This window comes from Heterocephalus glaber, unplaced genomic scaffold (genome assembly GCF_053883595.1).
Source record: "Heterocephalus glaber isolate CG9 unplaced genomic scaffold, H.glaber_assembly_v1.0 deba00000331, whole genome shotgun sequence".
In the NCBI taxonomy this organism is placed as follows: domain Eukaryota; kingdom Metazoa; phylum Chordata; class Mammalia; order Rodentia; family Bathyergidae; genus Heterocephalus; species Heterocephalus glaber.
Window position 1 is genome coordinate 45,569,106 of NW_028258142.1, and position 17,573 is coordinate 45,586,678.

Here is a 17,573-nt window from a genome sequence, read left to right on the forward strand (position 1 = left end):
GATCTGCCATCTTCCTCTCCATTTCCAACTCTATCTCAAGCTTCCCTTCTTTTCTTTTTTTTTTTGGTACCAGGGGTAGAACTCAGGACCTTTCGCTTCCGAGGCAGGTGGCAGCACCACTAAGCTAAATCCCCAGCCCTCAAGCTTCCCTTCTGAGACTGGTCCTCAACAGCCTCAATGCTGGTAATCTGTCTTGTCTCAGGAGCCAACACCAACCTAACTATCTATACCTTAAACATGGACCTCAGAGTTGGAAATGGCGGTGCACACCTGGGATCTTGGGAGGCAGAAGCAGAAACATTATGAGTTTGAGGACAGCCTGGGCTACACAGTGAGTTTAACATAGCAAGACCATGTCTCAAAAAACAAAACAAAAACGCTTCAGCCAAAACTAAGCCCAGCCATAAACTATTTCCCCAATCACAATCTCCTGACCATCTGGCACTTAGATTCCCTCACTCCTGCCAACCTTCTCTTCTCAATCTGCTTCCGTATCACCTCCTCTTCTCTGACCTGACCAAGTTTTTAGTTTCAAGTGCTTACCTACCAACCTAGAGTCATACAACCATCATAATTATGCACTCTTTAACACACACACACACACACACACACACACACACATCACTCAAGTCATTGTTCTTTTCAATCTTACAACCTCTAAACCTAAACAAGTTCCACTACTCACTTTTTCTGCTTCAATTTCCAAGATTCTAAGGTACTAGAGAAACATCAAAACCATATTCACTGGCTGAAGGTGAGTCTGTTATAAACCTATGCTAACTAACCAGACAAAGCCCTTACTATTCTTTAAAACTCCTCTCTTGCCTTCCCTCTCTGACCTTCTACTTTCACTCATGTACACCTCACAGGTCCTCGAACATTATATAATCCCAGCTGTGACCCCAGAGAAATCCCACCTCATAAAATTCAAGTTCCTTTTGCCTCAATTTTACTTCACATTTTCTTCCTTCCTCTCTCTCTGAGTCCTTCCTCCTTTCCAAGGATAATATCCTCTACTTGTATTTTTAATTACATTCCTTTCTATAGTTCTGGATTCCTGTTTACTTCTTCACACTCATGAACTGACTCCACCAGCCCTTTCCCTGGAGGTAACTTTCAGGATGCCAAATTGCATAAATAAAAAGTTTTGCCCCTTCTACCCTCAAAACAAGGTTTCTGAAATACTGAATTACCAACATTTAACAATCAGGACATTTCACCTGAAAAATCAAGACTTCTTGCTCCTCTAGTAAAACAAAATCCTTTACCACCACAGTGAGCATACTCAAGCAATGTTCTCTCCTACAAAGCCTTTCAGCAGCACTGAGGATAAGTGAGGATAAGCATCAGCTGACTGATAACAATTTTTGCACCTTCATCTCATCCCCTTCCCCCTACACCAAAGGCTCTTCAGCCACACTGACCTTTCAGTTCCTTAGAATGAGCCCTGTTCTGTTATGTGGCATCTGCGCATACCATTCTTTTTATTGGGAATCCTCTTGCCCCCACTTGTATTATTAAAATCTTTTCAACTTCTGGATCTCTGCTGAAATGTCATTTCTCTATTACTTACTTACTTGCTCTAACTTTGCTTCATTACATTTTATGACCAACCAAGACAGAAAGTATGTCTGTTTCTTTCACTCTGTATTCACTGTACCTGGCACATAGCAGATACTCAATATTTAGCAAGGATGTGATAAACATTTTCTTCTTCTACGTCCCAAATTGTTAAGCACCCCTCAGGTTTATTCCTTAGCCCTCTCTATCACTCCCTATTTTCATTATCTCACTGTTGATGACACTTATTTGAATCTCCAGATCTGACCTTTCCCCTCAAGGTCCAGTTCTTCAACCATGATACTTGCAGGGTAGTCCCACCTGGAGTCCCTCTTCGGCACCTACAACTGGACATGTCTCAAGACATACTCAACGGGGGCCAGGGATTTAGCTCAGTGGCTTCCCTGCCTGCTGCGCAAGCGCAAGGATCGGAGTTCGATCCCTGGTACCAAAAAAAAAAAAAAAGACATACTCAACGGGCTTGGGGATAACTCAGTAGTGGAGCACTAGCCTAGCATGTGTGAGGCCTTGGGTTCTATCCCCAACACTGCATAAAGAAAAGACAAGACACACTCACTATTCTCAAACTCACCTGGTTATTTTCCACCGTTTTTAGTGGTGGCATCCATTCAGAGGGCAAGTGATTGAATTCTTTCTTTTCCTTAGTCCATCAACAAAAACGCCTGATTCCACCTCTAAAAATGCACCTGTATGTTGCTACATACAGTCACCTGGACTAGTTCACTAGCATCATTTTTCATCTCTAGTTTTTTGAAAAAACAATAATATATTCATCTACATGTACATTCAAGCTTAATTCTGATAAAATTAATCAATAAGGGCCAGGGATTTAGCTCTGTGGTTCTGCTGCCTGCTGCGCAAGTGCAAGGACCCAAGTTCGATCCCCAGTACCAAAAAAAAAAAAAAAAAAATTAATCAATAAAATCTTCAACAGCTCCCTGTGGCTTTCAAACATCTGTATTCTCTTTGGCATTCAAAGCCCCTCTGAATCTTGCCCAAGTTACCCTAGCAAGACAGCCTAGTCTGGTGGTTAAGACCATAAGCTCAAAAACAACCACAAAAAAAACCCAACAAAAACCTCATAAGCTCTACACCTAGACTGCCATTTTAAATGCACAGACACAGGTACAGGTGCAGGTCCCAGCTTCACCATTTAACCTTTCCATGTATGCCATTTAATACTGTTATAAAAATCAAACAAATTAATAATTTAATTTAGTTTATACTAAATTAAAGAGCACCTAGGAATAGTGTGTGGCATGTGGCCAATGTTATCTGTATTGTTTTACTTATATTTTGCAGCTCCATCTCCAATTTTCAATAGCCTGCATTCAGATCTTTCTGAACCAACTCACTATTGCCCTGATGCTCTTTAAACCTTCCATGGGCAAAAGCTGACGACGGCGTAAGGACCAGCTTCCAGGGTTGTATCCCCTCCTCTAACTTAAAAGTATTTCCAGTCAAAAGCTTCTGCCACAAAAGGACCTTTCTCTCCAGGAGCATCTATACATTTCGTACACTGAAATGCCCCAAAGGTTGCTCATCAAAGAATTTCCAGCTCTGTTCAAAGATCTTCAGTCTACAATTATCCATCTTCGTCTTCCCTCTACATTTTCATTCCCTTCCCAAGCTGCAGATCAGATACCATCTTACCATTATTTTCTATCCCCCATGGCAAAGCAGTGTCAGTTCTCTTATGACCCTACTCTACATAAAAGTTAAAACCCTCATGGTTACTCTCCCTACAACAGTCCTATTACTTCCCACTGTGTTCCATTTGGATGAAAAGACTTAATTAAAAATTAGTTCTGCAGCCCAAGTATGAACAGAATATGGACTTACCTCATGCCTTACTACTATAAGAGTATTGTCCTCCTAGCTTTTTACTACCCTTTCCACACAATGGTGCAGGTATTAGTAAAGTCTTTATTAATGACTCACTAATTCCTCAGAATGGAAAAATGAGAACTTCAACATTACCAGAAATTTTCCCACAGTGGTCAATCTGAAGGAAAACAACAAATTATAAATATAATGTGTAATTTCCAAAGAATGTAAAATTTAGTATGGATCTCTACAAATCATTACAAACTATTTTACTGTTTAAAATGGAATAGTTATGATTACTAAAGACACAAAAATCTAGCAAGAACTGAGACATTTAAACATAATGAACAGTCTTCAAATCACTTCATGACTTGCTTGCTACAAAGGTTTTGTTTGTATTGTAGCCAAGACTGCCAACCAAAAGAAAACATTCCAGAAACCTCTGCCTAGATAGACACTGCTACAGAACCAAAATAATTACATGATCTCTAATATAAGAAGTCATGAATTACAATACCTTTAAAGGCCTTTTTGTGGTTGTGGTGGTGGTGGTGGTGGTGGTTGTACTGGGGATCGAATCCAGAGATGCTCCACTACTGAGCTACATCACCAGCCTTTACAGGGTCTCACTGAGTTGCCCAGACAGGATTGAACCATGCACTCCTCCTGCCTCAACCTCCCCTAAGTGGTGGTAATTTTATAAGAATTATTTTATAAGAACTTACAAGAATTCTAAAATTTAAAGAATAGATCACCTAATATCAGAAATGTATTCAATTTTCATTATTGTGCATGCCTACATCTACCTTAAAAACAATCCCAAATGCGGCCCCCTTTTAAGAACTAAAAATGGTTGGTTTCCCACTGAAGATGTCCTTATAAAAATACAAGGAAAGTAATAGACATTAAATTGAATGGCTAACTGTTGATTTATAATTTCAAAAAGAACCAAATAACACTTCAGGCAGTGTTAGTCGATGAAAAATAAGGTTAGAGGGGCTTGGGGTAAACATATAGAAATTTTGCATCTATTGAATCAAATAATTTTTAAAATGAAAGTTATATATTATAGTTTTTAAATCATATTTTATCTATATTAGGAAAAATCAGCCTGAAAGATGGAAATGTTAAAACTACCCCTCCAGGAATATTTATTTCTGAGATAATGAAGTGGATGTATTTTTCCCATTTTTTCCAATAAATACAACTAAAAAATCTGAGCATTACATATAAAACAAAAATAAGACTGGACAGAGAACTATTAAAGAGTGAAGAGAAGGCAGACTGGTAATGAGCATTAAGGACCAAGGAACAACATAATGGTGAATTCTCTAGTATTTATTTTTGCCTCATATACTCCAGATTTGGAGCAGAAGAAGCCAATAACCTAGCAATGCTAGTGGCACAAACAAAAAAGCCCTTTAAAGCTTGTTTTCTTTAGCCAAAGGACTGGCAAAGAAACATGCTAATAAGACAATATTTTTATATTATATTATTAACCACTCTACTCCAAATACCATAGAAAAAGACTGCAGTCCCATCCCCCCCTACGTCAACAAAGGTCAGGTGGGCAGCCTTGGGTTCACATACCACCATCTGTAACACGATTCCAAGCTCCTCCACACCAAAGTAGTATTCCAGAAGGCCAGCTAGGGAGCCCAAGCTTTTATCCACATCAGCTAGTAACAAGGTACCCTTCCATACCCTCTCCCTTGGAGATTCTGGGCCTCTAACCCACTAAGAAGAAACTGGGTTAATGGAGCCCAAATGGGGAGTCTGTGCTTCTAATTCCTCCTAATGATAACAAGGTAGCAAGCAATGCCCTGCCCCACCTCCCCTTCCTTCCGCTGGAGATGGGGGAAGAAGGGGGTAGCAAAAACAAGAAGCTTAAATAAGATCTAGAATCTCATACCATAATATAAAAATATCTAGGTTTTTATTTTTAAAATCATTCATCATAAGGCCCAGGGATTTAACTCAGTGGCGCTGCGCCTGCCTCACAAGCTCAAGGTCCTGAGTTCAATCCCGGGTACCAAAAATAAAAAAAAATCATTCATCATAAGAAGGGCCAGGATGACCTCGGACTGAATTAAAGACTACTGGTAGATGTCAACACCAAGACAGCAGAGATGTTAGAATTAGTGTATCTGACAGCAATTCTAAAGCATCCATGACAGAAATAATTCAACAATTACAAGCATATTTCAAAATAATTTAAAAATAAATAAAAAGCCTCAGCAAATAAACAGAAGATATAAAGAACTAAATACAAATTTTATAGCTGAAAAATACCAAAATACAGTAGCGTTTAGTGGGTAGACTCACAATCGAAGGGACAGAGAAAATGCACCAGAACATAAAGCAAAAGAAAGTACTCAATCTGAGCAACAGAAAAATTAAAGAAAACTGGACACAACTTCAGAACCTGTGAAACTATAAAAGATCTAATGTTCAAGACATCAGAGTCTTGAAAAGAGACAAGAAAGAGAAAGAAGTGAAAAAACACAAAGAAATAATGATGAAAACTTTCCAAATTTGCAAAGAGTCATAAATTTTGAAATTCAGGAAGCTAAGAAAACCCAAACAGGACAAACCCAAAGAAACTGATACCAAGAGGTACCATACACTTCAGAAAAATTTTAAAAGTTATTTGAATGACAGTGAATTTCACCTGAAACCACAGAAAGCTGAAGAAAGTTGTACAATATTTTTTCAAGGGCTGAAAGACAATTATCAGCACAGAATCCTAGATTCAAAGAAAACTGAAAGAGAAATCAAGCTATTCTTGTACAAAGGAAACTAAAAGAATATTCCACAGGAGACCTAGTTTAAAAGAATGGCTAAAGAAAGTTTTTAAAACAGGAAATCATAAAGGAAGGAATCTTGAGATATCAAGAAAGAACATCATGGCCGGGGACGTAGCTCAGTGGTCCCGCCTCCTGCCTCACAAGCGCAAGGTCCAGTTTGATCCCCAGTACCAAAAAAATGAAAGAGCATTGTAAGCAAAATTATGACTAAATATAATAGGCTTAGGGTAAATACAGTAGACTTTCCTTCTCTTGAGTTTTCTAATTTATGTTTGACTATGGAAGCTAAAATTGTAACACAGTCTGATGTGGTTCTAAACAATGTAACGGAAATACAATCATAAACAGGAGAGGGTAAAGGGATCTAAGTAAGGTCAAGCCATAATGGTGTACATCTCCCCAGGGGGAGCGGGAGGAGGGGGGAGGGGAGGGCATCATCAACCAACAGAGAAATCCTATCTCATCAGATTTAAGTTCTTTCCACCTCAATTTTACTTCACATTTCCTTTCTTCCTCTTTCTCAGTCCTTCCTCCTTTTCAAAGATAATATTATCTACTTGTATATTTAATTACATTCCTTTCTATAGTTTTGGATTCCTTTTTCTATAAACTACTACTCTTTTCTTCTTCACACTCACAAACTGACTCCAGCCTTTCCCTGGGAGGCAACTTCCAGGATGCCAAACTGCAGAGTTTTGCTCCTTCTCTCCTCCCAAAAAGTTTTTTAAAACTCAAATTAATTTCCAACATTAAAAATCAGGTCATTTCACCTAAAAAATCAAGACTTCTTTCCTCAGGATCTAACTGGCCTTTAGAGAACACACTAGCCAATAGCAGTAGAAAATATGTTCTATTCAAGTGCTTACAAAGCATATATCAAGACAGATTGTATTCTGGGCCATAAAACAAACCTCAACAAATTTAAAATAGGTGAAATCATACACATGTCCTCCAACCATAATGGAATCAAACTAGAAACCAGAAACACAAAGATAAGAGGAAAATATCCAAACACTTATAACACAGCAGACTTCAAAATAATCGATGGGTAAAAGAGGAAGTCTCAGGGGAAATAAAATATACACTCAACTGAATGAAAATAAAAATACAACATATTACCTTTGGGTGATACAGCTAAAGCAGTGGTGAGAGGGAAATTTATAGTGTTAAATGGCCTCATGAATACAAAGGGAAAATTTTGTTAACAAAATAGTAGAGCAAATAAAACTCAGAAATATATACAAAAAATTATTTAGTATTCAAAAATCAATGTATGGGCTGGGGATTTAGCTCAGTGGTTTCACCGCCTGCTGCAAAAGTGCAAGGACCCGAGTTCGATCTCTGGTACCAAAAAAAAAAAAGAAACAATCAATGTATTCCATCATGTCAAGAAGAAAAACTGTGGGGCTGGGGATGTAGCCCAGGGGTTGAGTGTAGGATTAGCATGTAGGTATGAAGAACTACAAGGATGTGGATTTGATCCCCAGTACCAGAAAGAAAGAAGGGAAGAAAGAAGAGAAGGGAGGGGAGGGGAGGGGGAAGAAGCAGAGCAGAGAGGAGAGCCACATCCTATCAACTGATTCACAAAAACAGGAGACACAATTCAGCATCCACTCATGATCAAAACTCTCAGAAAGATGGGAAGAAAGGGAACAAAAGAATAGTAAATAGAATTCAGATGCTCAACTAGATAAAGGGCACCAGTGAAAAACCTATAGTTAATGTATATATAATGATGGAAGAATACTTTCCCCCTAAGATCAGGAACAAGGCAAAGATGTCTTTTCTCACCACTCTTAATCAACACAGTAACAGAAGCTTCAGAGAAGTAAGCCAAGAAAAGGACATAAAATATTATACATGTAAAATATTAATGAAGAAATAAAATCACCTCTATCAGCAGATGATATGGTTTTCTACATTAAAAAAAAAAAAATCCCAAGGAATCTACAAAAACTCCTAGAACTAATGAGTTGAGTTCAGCAAGATCATGGAATAAAAGATCAGCATATAAAAGGTCACAGACTACAATATTAGCATATAAAAGTTAATTATATTTTAACACCTGGATATCAAAATTAAAACTGCAATACTACTTACAATATAGTATATTATTTACATTATATAAGCTCATTATACTTATATATATTGTATTATATATAGCATATATTTACATGTAAATCTAACAAAAATCTAAGAAAATCTGTATGGAGAACTTGTATGAAAGAACTACACAAGGTTGATGAAAGAAATCAAAGACCTGCTAGGCATAGTGGTGCACACTTGTAATCCCAGCACTTGGGAGACGGAGGCAGGAGGATCACAGAGAGCTTGAGACCAGCCTGGACTACACAGAGAGTTCAAGGCCAGCCTGAACTACACAGCAAGACCCTGTCTCAAAAACAACAACAACAAAAAAAACAAGAAATCAAAGACCTAAATAAACAGATATTGCTCACTGATTGCAAAATGCAACATAGTAAAAATGTCCACTTTCCTCAAGTGATTCAGGTGTAACAAAATTTCTATCAAAATCTCAGCAAGAAGGGCAAGGGATTAAGCTCAGTGGTTTCACCGCCTGCTGTGCAAGTGCAAGAAACCGATCCCGGGTACCAAAAAAAAAAAAAAATCTCAGCAAGATGCTTTTGGAGATGTAGATTATTCTACAATGAATATGAAAAAGCAAAGAAACATGAAAAACTAAGTCAACTTTGATAAACAAGAATAAAGTGGAAAGAATCGGTGTACCTCATTTAAAAGTTTTTTATCTAAAGATTTTATAGCTAGGGTAACCAATCCTGTGTGCTATTACCAGAGACACATTAATCAAAGGAATAAAACAGAGAATCTAGAAATAGATTTACACAAATATATCCAACTATTTTTTGATAAACATGCAAAAGATAAAAGTAAATGGTGCTGAAGCAACTGAACATCCATAAATAAATAAGCCTTGACCTAAGTCTTACACCTTATATAAAAACTAACTCAAGGCCAGAGATGTAGCTCAGTGGTGTCGCCTGCCCGGCAAATGCGAGGCCCTGAGTTCAATCCCCGACTCAAAAAAAAAAAAAAAAACTCAAAATGGGTCATGTAAACCTATAAAATGTCTATAAAAAAATATGAGTAAACATTCAGGAATTCAGGATGTATGTCTAGCCCAAGAGTTTCTATACCTGACACAAAAAGAATGATCCATAAATAATAAATTGGGAAACTAGACTACAACAAATTTTTAAAATTTTGTTCTGCAAAAGACCGTGTTTAGGTTGGGGGACATAGCTCAGTGGCACAGTGCCTGCTTGGCAAGCACGAAGGTCTGAGTTCAATTTCTGGTACAGGGGCCGGGGGCGGGGGGGGGGGGACACACGACCATGTTTAGGAAGTGAAAGACATTCAGTCTTCAGACAAATCACATTTCTGACAGAGGACTAGAATCCAGAATATATAAAGAACTCCCAAAGCTCAATGTTTGATTCCCCAGCACCACCAAAATGATGCTCAGTATTATCAGTCATTAGGGGAAAATAGCGGTAACACCAAATGTGATGAGGATCCAGAGAAACTGATCATTTATACATCACTGATAGAAATGCAAACTATTACAGCTGCTCTAGCAAACATCCTGGCAGTTTCTTTAAAAACTAAGCACATGGGCCGGGGATTTAGCTCAGTGGTTTCGCCGCCTGCTGCGCAAGCGCAAGGACCTGATTTTGATCGCTGGTACCAAACAAACAAACAAACAAACAAAAAAAACTAAGCACATGAGTACCACATAACCTAACTGGATTCCTTCACATTTAGCACAGAGAAATGCAGACTTATTCACACAAAACTCTGGATGTGAGTGTTTACAGCAGCTTTATCTGAAATAGCCAAAAACTAGAAACAGCCAGATGTGTAATACATGAACAGTTAAACATAAAAGTATACCATATAGGGCTGGGGATTTAGCTCAGAGGTGCCGCTGCCTGACACGCAAGCACAAGGACCCAAGTTCGATGCCCCCCAAAAAAGTATACCATATAAATACATCTACATTATGAAATACTATTCATCAAGAAAAAGTAAGAAACTAAAACTTGGAAACACCCCAAATGCTCATCAACTGGAGACTGGATAAAGACTGGATAAAGAAAATGTGGTTTTTTAATAAAATGGAGTACTAATTCAGCCAACAAAAACAAGAAATTAGAGACATTTATTGCTAAATGGATGCACATTGAGGCGATACTCTTAAGTGAAATAAATAGGACACACATGTGTAAATACCGAATAGTTTCTCTAGTGTGAGAAAGTGAAAGTGTAAATAAGGACTAAAAGGTATAATAGATAATGTGAAATAGGAAGAAAAGGGGCAAAGGGGAGGGGGAAGTGGGAGGGGTGGGGAAAGGAAAGAAGGCAATGGAATTAATATGAGAAAATGAAAAAATGGAAACAAAGTCTTTGTAAATAGGGAGGGCAGGGGAAGGGGGGAAAAAACAAGAATCAAGAGAGTATGTAAAGGTGCCTATCTCCAATGATGAATGCCATTATATTGTACACCTAAAATGTACCAATAAAAGGATACACAAAAATATTAAAAAATAAAGAAAAAGGAAGCAACTGTTGATACATGCAACAACCTAGGTTACGAGAACTGGAGAATTATGTGAAAAAGCCAATTCCAAAGGTACTTAACTGTAAGATTACATTTATAAAATTCTTAAAATGACAAAATTATAGAAATGAGAACCGATTAATGATTTAATAAGACTTAAAGAGTGGGTGGTTATGAGAAAGAAGCATGGCTGAGGCAGGAAGATTACAAATTCAAGCCAGCCTGGTCAACTTATCAGAAATCTGTCCCAAAATAAAACATTTAAAAAAGGCCTGGGAATGTAGAGATGGAAATGTTGTCTCTTAATTGTATCAGTGTCACTGTCATGGATCTGACATTGTACTAACTTTACAAAATGATATCATTGGGAGTAAATGAGTAAATGGCAGGTACATGGGGTCTTCCTGAAATACTTCTTAAAAGTACATGTAGATCTATAATTATCTCACTATAAAAAGTTTAACTTAAAAAAAAAAAACTAGACCTTCATTCACTATTCTAAGAGTGGTCATCACCCAAATGTGAACATTTCAGATGGCCCTCTTAACCCTTTACTAATCTTACTTTGCGCTAGCCTAAGTGAGGACATGCAGATATGAATATAAAATTTTATTTGTACCCTCAAATACCACACATTCATGTAAAGTGACACAAGCATAAATCATCAGGGAAACAAGCTTCATAAAGGAGATGAGAAGTGATCAAATATTTGAACAAAAGGAGGCACTTTCATTAGTGAGGAGGGTGATCTTAGGAAGAGAATAAAAGCACCATGCCAGAAATAAGCACAGCGCCTACAGAAAACGGATAGAGAGAGACAGTGTTTTGTTTTGAAATAACAAAAAGACAGGGTGATTTGAGAGGGTTCCCAAACACTGAGTACAAGAGTTCAAATGCCTTTGAAGCCTTCCTTACCAACCTAGCCAATCAAAAGCAGCAGCTCCTAAAAAAAGATGAGACAATCAAACGAATACTACTCGGCCACAAAAAGGAATAGGCTACTAAGAGAGTAAATCTCAAAAACATTCACCTGAGTTTTTAAAAAGCATTACATAACTTTATATAAAATTTTAGATAAAGCAATACTAATCTACAGTGACAGCAGTCCAGGGTTGTTTATGCCGAACTTGAGAGAATGGCTACCTGCAAAAGAGAAACAAATGGCTAGGCTCAATGGTACATGCCTGTAGTCCCAGCCCTTGGGGTGGGGAGATGGGACTCTTTTGGCAGAATGATTGCTTGGGCCCAGGAGTTGAGACCAGCCAAGGCAACACAGTACAACCCTGTCTGAAAGAAAAGAAAAGAACAGAACTCCTCCAGGCCACCAAAATTACGAAAAACAAGACTGAAAAAATGTCACAGACCAAAGACTAAAGACATATGATGCCTAAATACCCTGTAGTACCTTGGATTGGATCCTAGAACAGTAGAATATTAGTGGAAAAACTAGTGAGATCCAAATAAAGTCTGGAATTTAGTTTAAAAAACAAAAACTTGTATGAGGCATTAACATATGATTAAGATTCAGATTCAAATTTCTTACTCTTCTCAGAGAGAGAGAGAGAGAGAGAGAGAGAGAGAGAGAGAGAGAGAGAGAGAGAGAATACTCCAGCATGCCAGGACCAAAATTTCAGTCAGGTGACTAGGGTTTCGAGCCGAAAAGCTACAAATAGATCATCTTCACTGTGACACTGGGCCCTTGATCCCACCTGATGCCATGTGACTGGGATTAACAACCCAGTTTTAACTATCCCAGTAACTCATTCATTTACTCAGCATTTATTGAGTGCCTACTGGTTACCAGGCACTAGGGATACATGAGCTGGAAAAGAAAGCCACAATCCCAGTTTTCATAAAGCTTAAACTCCAGCAGAGGAAGCCAGACATTTAGTATACACAGTGAGAGCTCCAAAGTTTTACAGCCGGCTGCTTAAAAGAAGTACCAAACCATCAAAACATTTATCAAATCCAGTTTATCATTGACACTGTGAAAAAATGCTTCTCAGATTTCAAAGTACACTCAACCTGGTATCCAGTGAAAGAAGCTCCTCATTCAGTTATGTGTGTTGGGGCCTGAGATTCTGCATCTCTACCAGACTCCCAGGTGACAAGGGCTGAAGCTTGTCCACGAACCATGCAAGAAAAAGCAAAGCTCTCAAGTATCATGGGAACACCCTCAAACTATAATGCAAAATACAAGGTCCATAAAGGCAAGGACACTGTGTCTCTCTTATTCACCACAGTACTCCCAAGACTTAAAACCTAGACAAAGAGCATTTGATAAACACTTGCCAAATAAATGGATAGATAGTATGGACAAGAGCTGTTCTATTGTAGCCACCTGGCACATCTGGCTATTGAACACCTGGAGTATGTCTAGTGACGGAGGAGTTAAATATTTTAAAATTCAATTTTAATTTAAATAACCACATGCGGTCAGTGGCTACCACTGGGCACTACAGTTCTAGACAGAGATATGGTGCAAAAAGCACTGGAATAATGAAAGAGTTGGTTAGCTAAGCGGCTTTGGGAACCAGGTCAAGGTCACAATTTTGAGGGCAGGAGGGAGGGGGTCGCTAAGCAAGATAGACCAGGTAAAAGTGACAATGACAATGCAAATCATCCCAATTCTCGGGAAATCTTTAAATGGGCATTGTATTGATTCTGAGAGAGTGAATGACATTTCATTCATTCATTCTTGCAAGAAGGGCTGCCACATTACCCTAGAGTCGGCTACTTCCCTCGCAGACCTTTGCTAATTTAGGGCCGGGTCCTCTGCGGGCAGCGGGCCGAGAAGCCCCCGCCCCCCGCTGCTGGCGTGTCCTCCCCTCCCCCGTCGCGCCGGCCCGCGAGGGTCAGGCTGGTACCGCGGCTCCAAGTACCGGACGGCCGAACCCAGAAGCCATATTTAGCTATATTTTTGTCCATGAAACAAACTTCCGTCTTCTAAAAGAAAAACGGTTCTAACTCAATGTCAAACTAGGACGGAAACTCGCTGCTCACCGAAGCTGCCAACCAGAGATGCCGCGTGTCCGGCAGCCCCGGAATCTCCCACCCAAAGCCCGGGCCCCAGCCCCGCGGTAGCGCCGGCCACAAAGGGACGCGGGACGCGGGACGCGGACGGGCCTCCGCCTCCCGCTCAGGGCCCGCGCTAGTGGCCGCGGCTCCAGGACAGCCCAGGCGCGGGCGGACACTCACCTCGCTGCGCGCGCGGCGGCGGCGGCGGCGGCGGCGGGCGCTCCTCTGGGCCAGCCCGGGCGGTCGCGGCGCGGTCCCGCGGGCCGCAGCGCGGGCGCTACTCTCGGGCCGCCGTCCGCCGCGCCGCCTCCTCGGCCACTGCCGGCGGCTCCCCCAGCGGGCGGGCGGGCCCGGCGCGGGCCCCGCCTCCGTCGTGCCCGCCCCCGCCTCCGCGCCGGGCCTCCTGGGCTGGGCGTGCTAGTCCGGGCCGCCCCGCATCCCGCGCCCGCTGCTGCCGCTCGCTCGCTCGCTCGGGGTCCCTCGGCGCGGCGGGCCGGGGCCGCGGGGCCGCCCGCAGGCCGCTCGCTCGGGCGGGTCCTCAGGGCGCGCGGCGTGCTCGGCGGCGCGGGGCGCGTGCGACTGCGCGGGGGAGGCGTGGGCGCCGCGCTCGCCCGGATGCGCCGGCCCTTCCCCTGCGGCGAGCCCCCCGCGCGCCTGCCGGGGCCTTCGGGGCGGGAGGTTCCGGCGTCGCGCTCGGCTTTCTCTTCCCGCCCGCCCGACCGCTCGAAGCTCGGTGCGGCCTGAGCCGAGAGATTTCTCCCCTGAACCGTGAACGGACAAAGAGGCTGCCGCAGCAAGTAAAACAAAACTTGGACGGCTTCACGTCGAGCCCCGCAAGCGGTGAGAGAAAATGGAGCTGCCCTCACCGCCCCAGAAGCCTTCGGTCGGCCGGGGGCCGCGCTCGAGGCCGCCCCTCACTCGGGCGGAGCCACCTGTAGGGTTCCACTGGGTTGGAGCTGAGGCTCTGACGGCGGCGCCTAGTCCAGGCCTGCGGAGCCCGGGACCCAGGCTGGGCCGGAAAAGGCAGCCGCGCCTCGGGGACCGAAAAACAAACGTATGTCGGGGCCCCCGGCAGAATGGGGACTTTGGGGATAAAGTGCCCTGCGCAGTGACATGAGAAGGGCCTTTCCACTACACCCTTTGGGAAGCGCTCATTCTCAATGCCCAGGCCCACCCTTCTTGAAGGGTAGAAGACAGAACCTCAGTCCTCTTCCACGCGGGGCTTAACCGGCAGTCTTTTTTACTAAATTAAGTCGTTCAAAAGGTTTGTATCTTACTGCTTGCCAACCAAGAGCTAGGAAGATGAGCCTCTTCTATTTGTACTTAAACCTTTAAATACATGCTGTACATGTAGGCTGGGAGTGTAGGTCAATGATGCAGCGTATTCCTACCATGAGCAAGACCCTGGCTTCCATCCCGGGCGCCACAAATAAATAAATGTGAAAATAAAATTGTATAGTACATGTTCACATAACCGAAAAACTAAGCAAGAAATTTTACAGAGGATTATCTCGGGAATTTTACTGTCCTGTTTCTTGATCATCTACATCTTCCAAGTACTGTATTTGAAAATAAAAGGCACCGTTTTAAAAGTACTGTATTTATATAATATGTAGAAGCAGAGTCAGTTGTTAGCCTCTTAATGTTTACAAGGAAAGTTCACTTTGAAATAAACATGTCTTTTAAAAATAGTGTATCCAAAGAAAAACCCTAACTAGAGAGAAAAGGTTTACAAATCATATATCTGGCAAAGGATCTGTATCCAGAATATACAAATTACTGTTACAACTTAATAAAAAGACTAATAATCCAATTAAAATGTGAACCAAAATAAAGACGGTTTACCAAAGAAGATATGTAAATGATCAACAATTAATGTTCAACATCATTAGTCACTTAGGGAAATGCAAATTAAAGCTGCAGTGGGAAAGTTCTTCACACCCACTACAATAGCTGCAATTAAAAAAAAAATCGTGTTGGTGAGGAGGTGGAGAAATTAGTACCCTCATACATTGCTTATGGAAATGAAAAAGTGTGCTACTTTTGAAAATGGTTTATCAGGTTCTTAAAACGTTATACATGAAAGTACCGTTTGACCCAACATGTCTACTAAGTATGTAGCCAAGAGAACTAACAATATGTTCATAACAGCATTATTTGTAATAGTCAAAAAGTGAGAAAATCCAAATGACCAAGAAATGCTGAGTAAATAAAATATGGTATATTCATGCAGTGGGACAAAATATTTACAGGAGATAGAACATAGAGAAGAAGCCAGGTGCAAAAGAGCTAATATTACATGATTCTATTTATATAAAATGTCCAGAAAAGGCAAACCTGTACACAGTGATGTTGCCTTGGGGTAGGGGTAGGAAAGGGGCATGGCTGCAAAGGGCACAGAAGTATTTTACCAGTTAGAGAAATGCTCTAAAATTAGTTTGTGGTAACGGTTGTACAACTGTGGATTTGCCAAAAATAACTGAATTATATGCTTAAATTCTAAGATACGTAAAATTACCTTAATAAAACAATTTTTTTAAATGCTTCAGTGTAACGTTAAATAGCTCAAGATAATAGTACCTTTTAAAAAATTGGTTGTGAAAGTCCTTTGCAATTAAAAAAAAAAGGAAAAAGCGTTTAGAACAAAAAGAAAATTGTGTGCTCCTTACGTTGTACAGTGTAATAAAATCATTTTTCACACCTGGTTGTATAACCCCGTACATTTACCTTCCAACACCCCCTACCCATTCCTATTCATTTAAAAATGTTTTTTCACTTCACCCACTAAAAGAACAGGAAATGGGGTAGAAAAGGGTTAGCACGTTTGAGAGGAGGAAGGAACTGGATATCTCACAACAGGGTTGAGATTTGTCAACAAGGGACACAGATCAGGGAATCCAAAGTAAAGACACTGACATAATCTTTCCCAATGCTTTTCTCATTTGCCTTTTGTTGTATGACCAAGAACGTGGTTTCCTTGAGTTACACAGATGTATGTATCAGAGGGAGCATTACCTTTGGGCTAGATAATAGTATAACTCATTACTTTTTCATGACTTAATGGATTTTTAAAGGCCTTCTTATGGTTTCTATAATCTTGCCATTGAAGAAATTTTAGTTGAAACACTGAAGTTGAACTACCCTCAGTGAAGTAAGTAGTCCATCTGCCCTGCCTTGCTATATTCCCGCATACCAGAGGCAGCTGCTCCTCCCTTTGAATCATTAACTGCATTTTTTCGGTAAGGCCCTCTAAAATGGTTGTTGTCTGAGTGATGCTAATATTCTTTCAACCTGTTAATAAGGCCCAGTCCTTAGTTCCTCAGCAGCTAGAAAGCAAGGAAGTGGCACCTTGGAGTCATTGTAATAGGGAGATGTCAGAGATTCCCTGAAGTAGATCCCCAAGAGCAATTGAACCCTGTGGTAAGAGGAGAAAGGAGAAGGAAAAGAAGTTTGCACAGAATTGTGTGTGAAGCACCCACAGGGTGGGAAGAAGGAAGAGGGTGTTGGATCAAAAAGAGACAAGCAAAGACAAACCCATACTGGAGTCAGAGAACATGAAATATGTGGAACCATGCCACATGTGTAAGCTATATCATTTAATTAGTTTTTACATTTTGCTTTTGCCAAGCAAAGACCTGGCAGCTCTACCCTGTGGCTGCAGCTTGAGGAACATGGGTGCACGTCATCCTGTCGTAGCTCCGCTGCCCATAGCACATCATTGCTGACAACAGCTGCACAGC

The 17,573-nt window shown here is 41.0% G+C and overlaps 2 protein-coding genes across 3 annotated transcripts in view; one reads left to right on the forward strand and one right to left on the reverse strand.

Annotated features, from left to right (window-relative positions):
• Galnt1 (polypeptide N-acetylgalactosaminyltransferase 1) overlaps positions 1-14,083 on the reverse strand; it is a 119,018-nt gene extending 104,935 nt beyond the window's left edge. The window contains exon 1 of one of the 2 annotated variants that reach the window (XM_087193320.1): positions 14,014-14,083. The gene's annotated coding sequence lies outside the window, so the exon portion shown is untranslated. The remainder of the gene's footprint in view (positions 1-14,013) is intronic. The other variant, XM_087193323.1, reaches the window with a different exon arrangement.
• The window catches only part of LOC147830119 (uncharacterized), a 29,261-nt gene continuing 22,518 nt past the window's right edge, over positions 10,831-17,573 (forward strand). Inside the window, exons 1-4 of the mRNA XM_087188649.1 lie at positions 10,831-10,887; positions 13,580-13,693; positions 13,799-13,924; positions 13,971-14,673. Coding sequence (XP_087044775.1) covers positions 10,831-10,887; positions 13,580-13,693; positions 13,799-13,924; positions 13,971-14,673 — 1,000 coding nt within the window. The remainder of the gene's footprint in view (positions 10,888-13,579; positions 13,694-13,798; positions 13,925-13,970; positions 14,674-17,573) is intronic.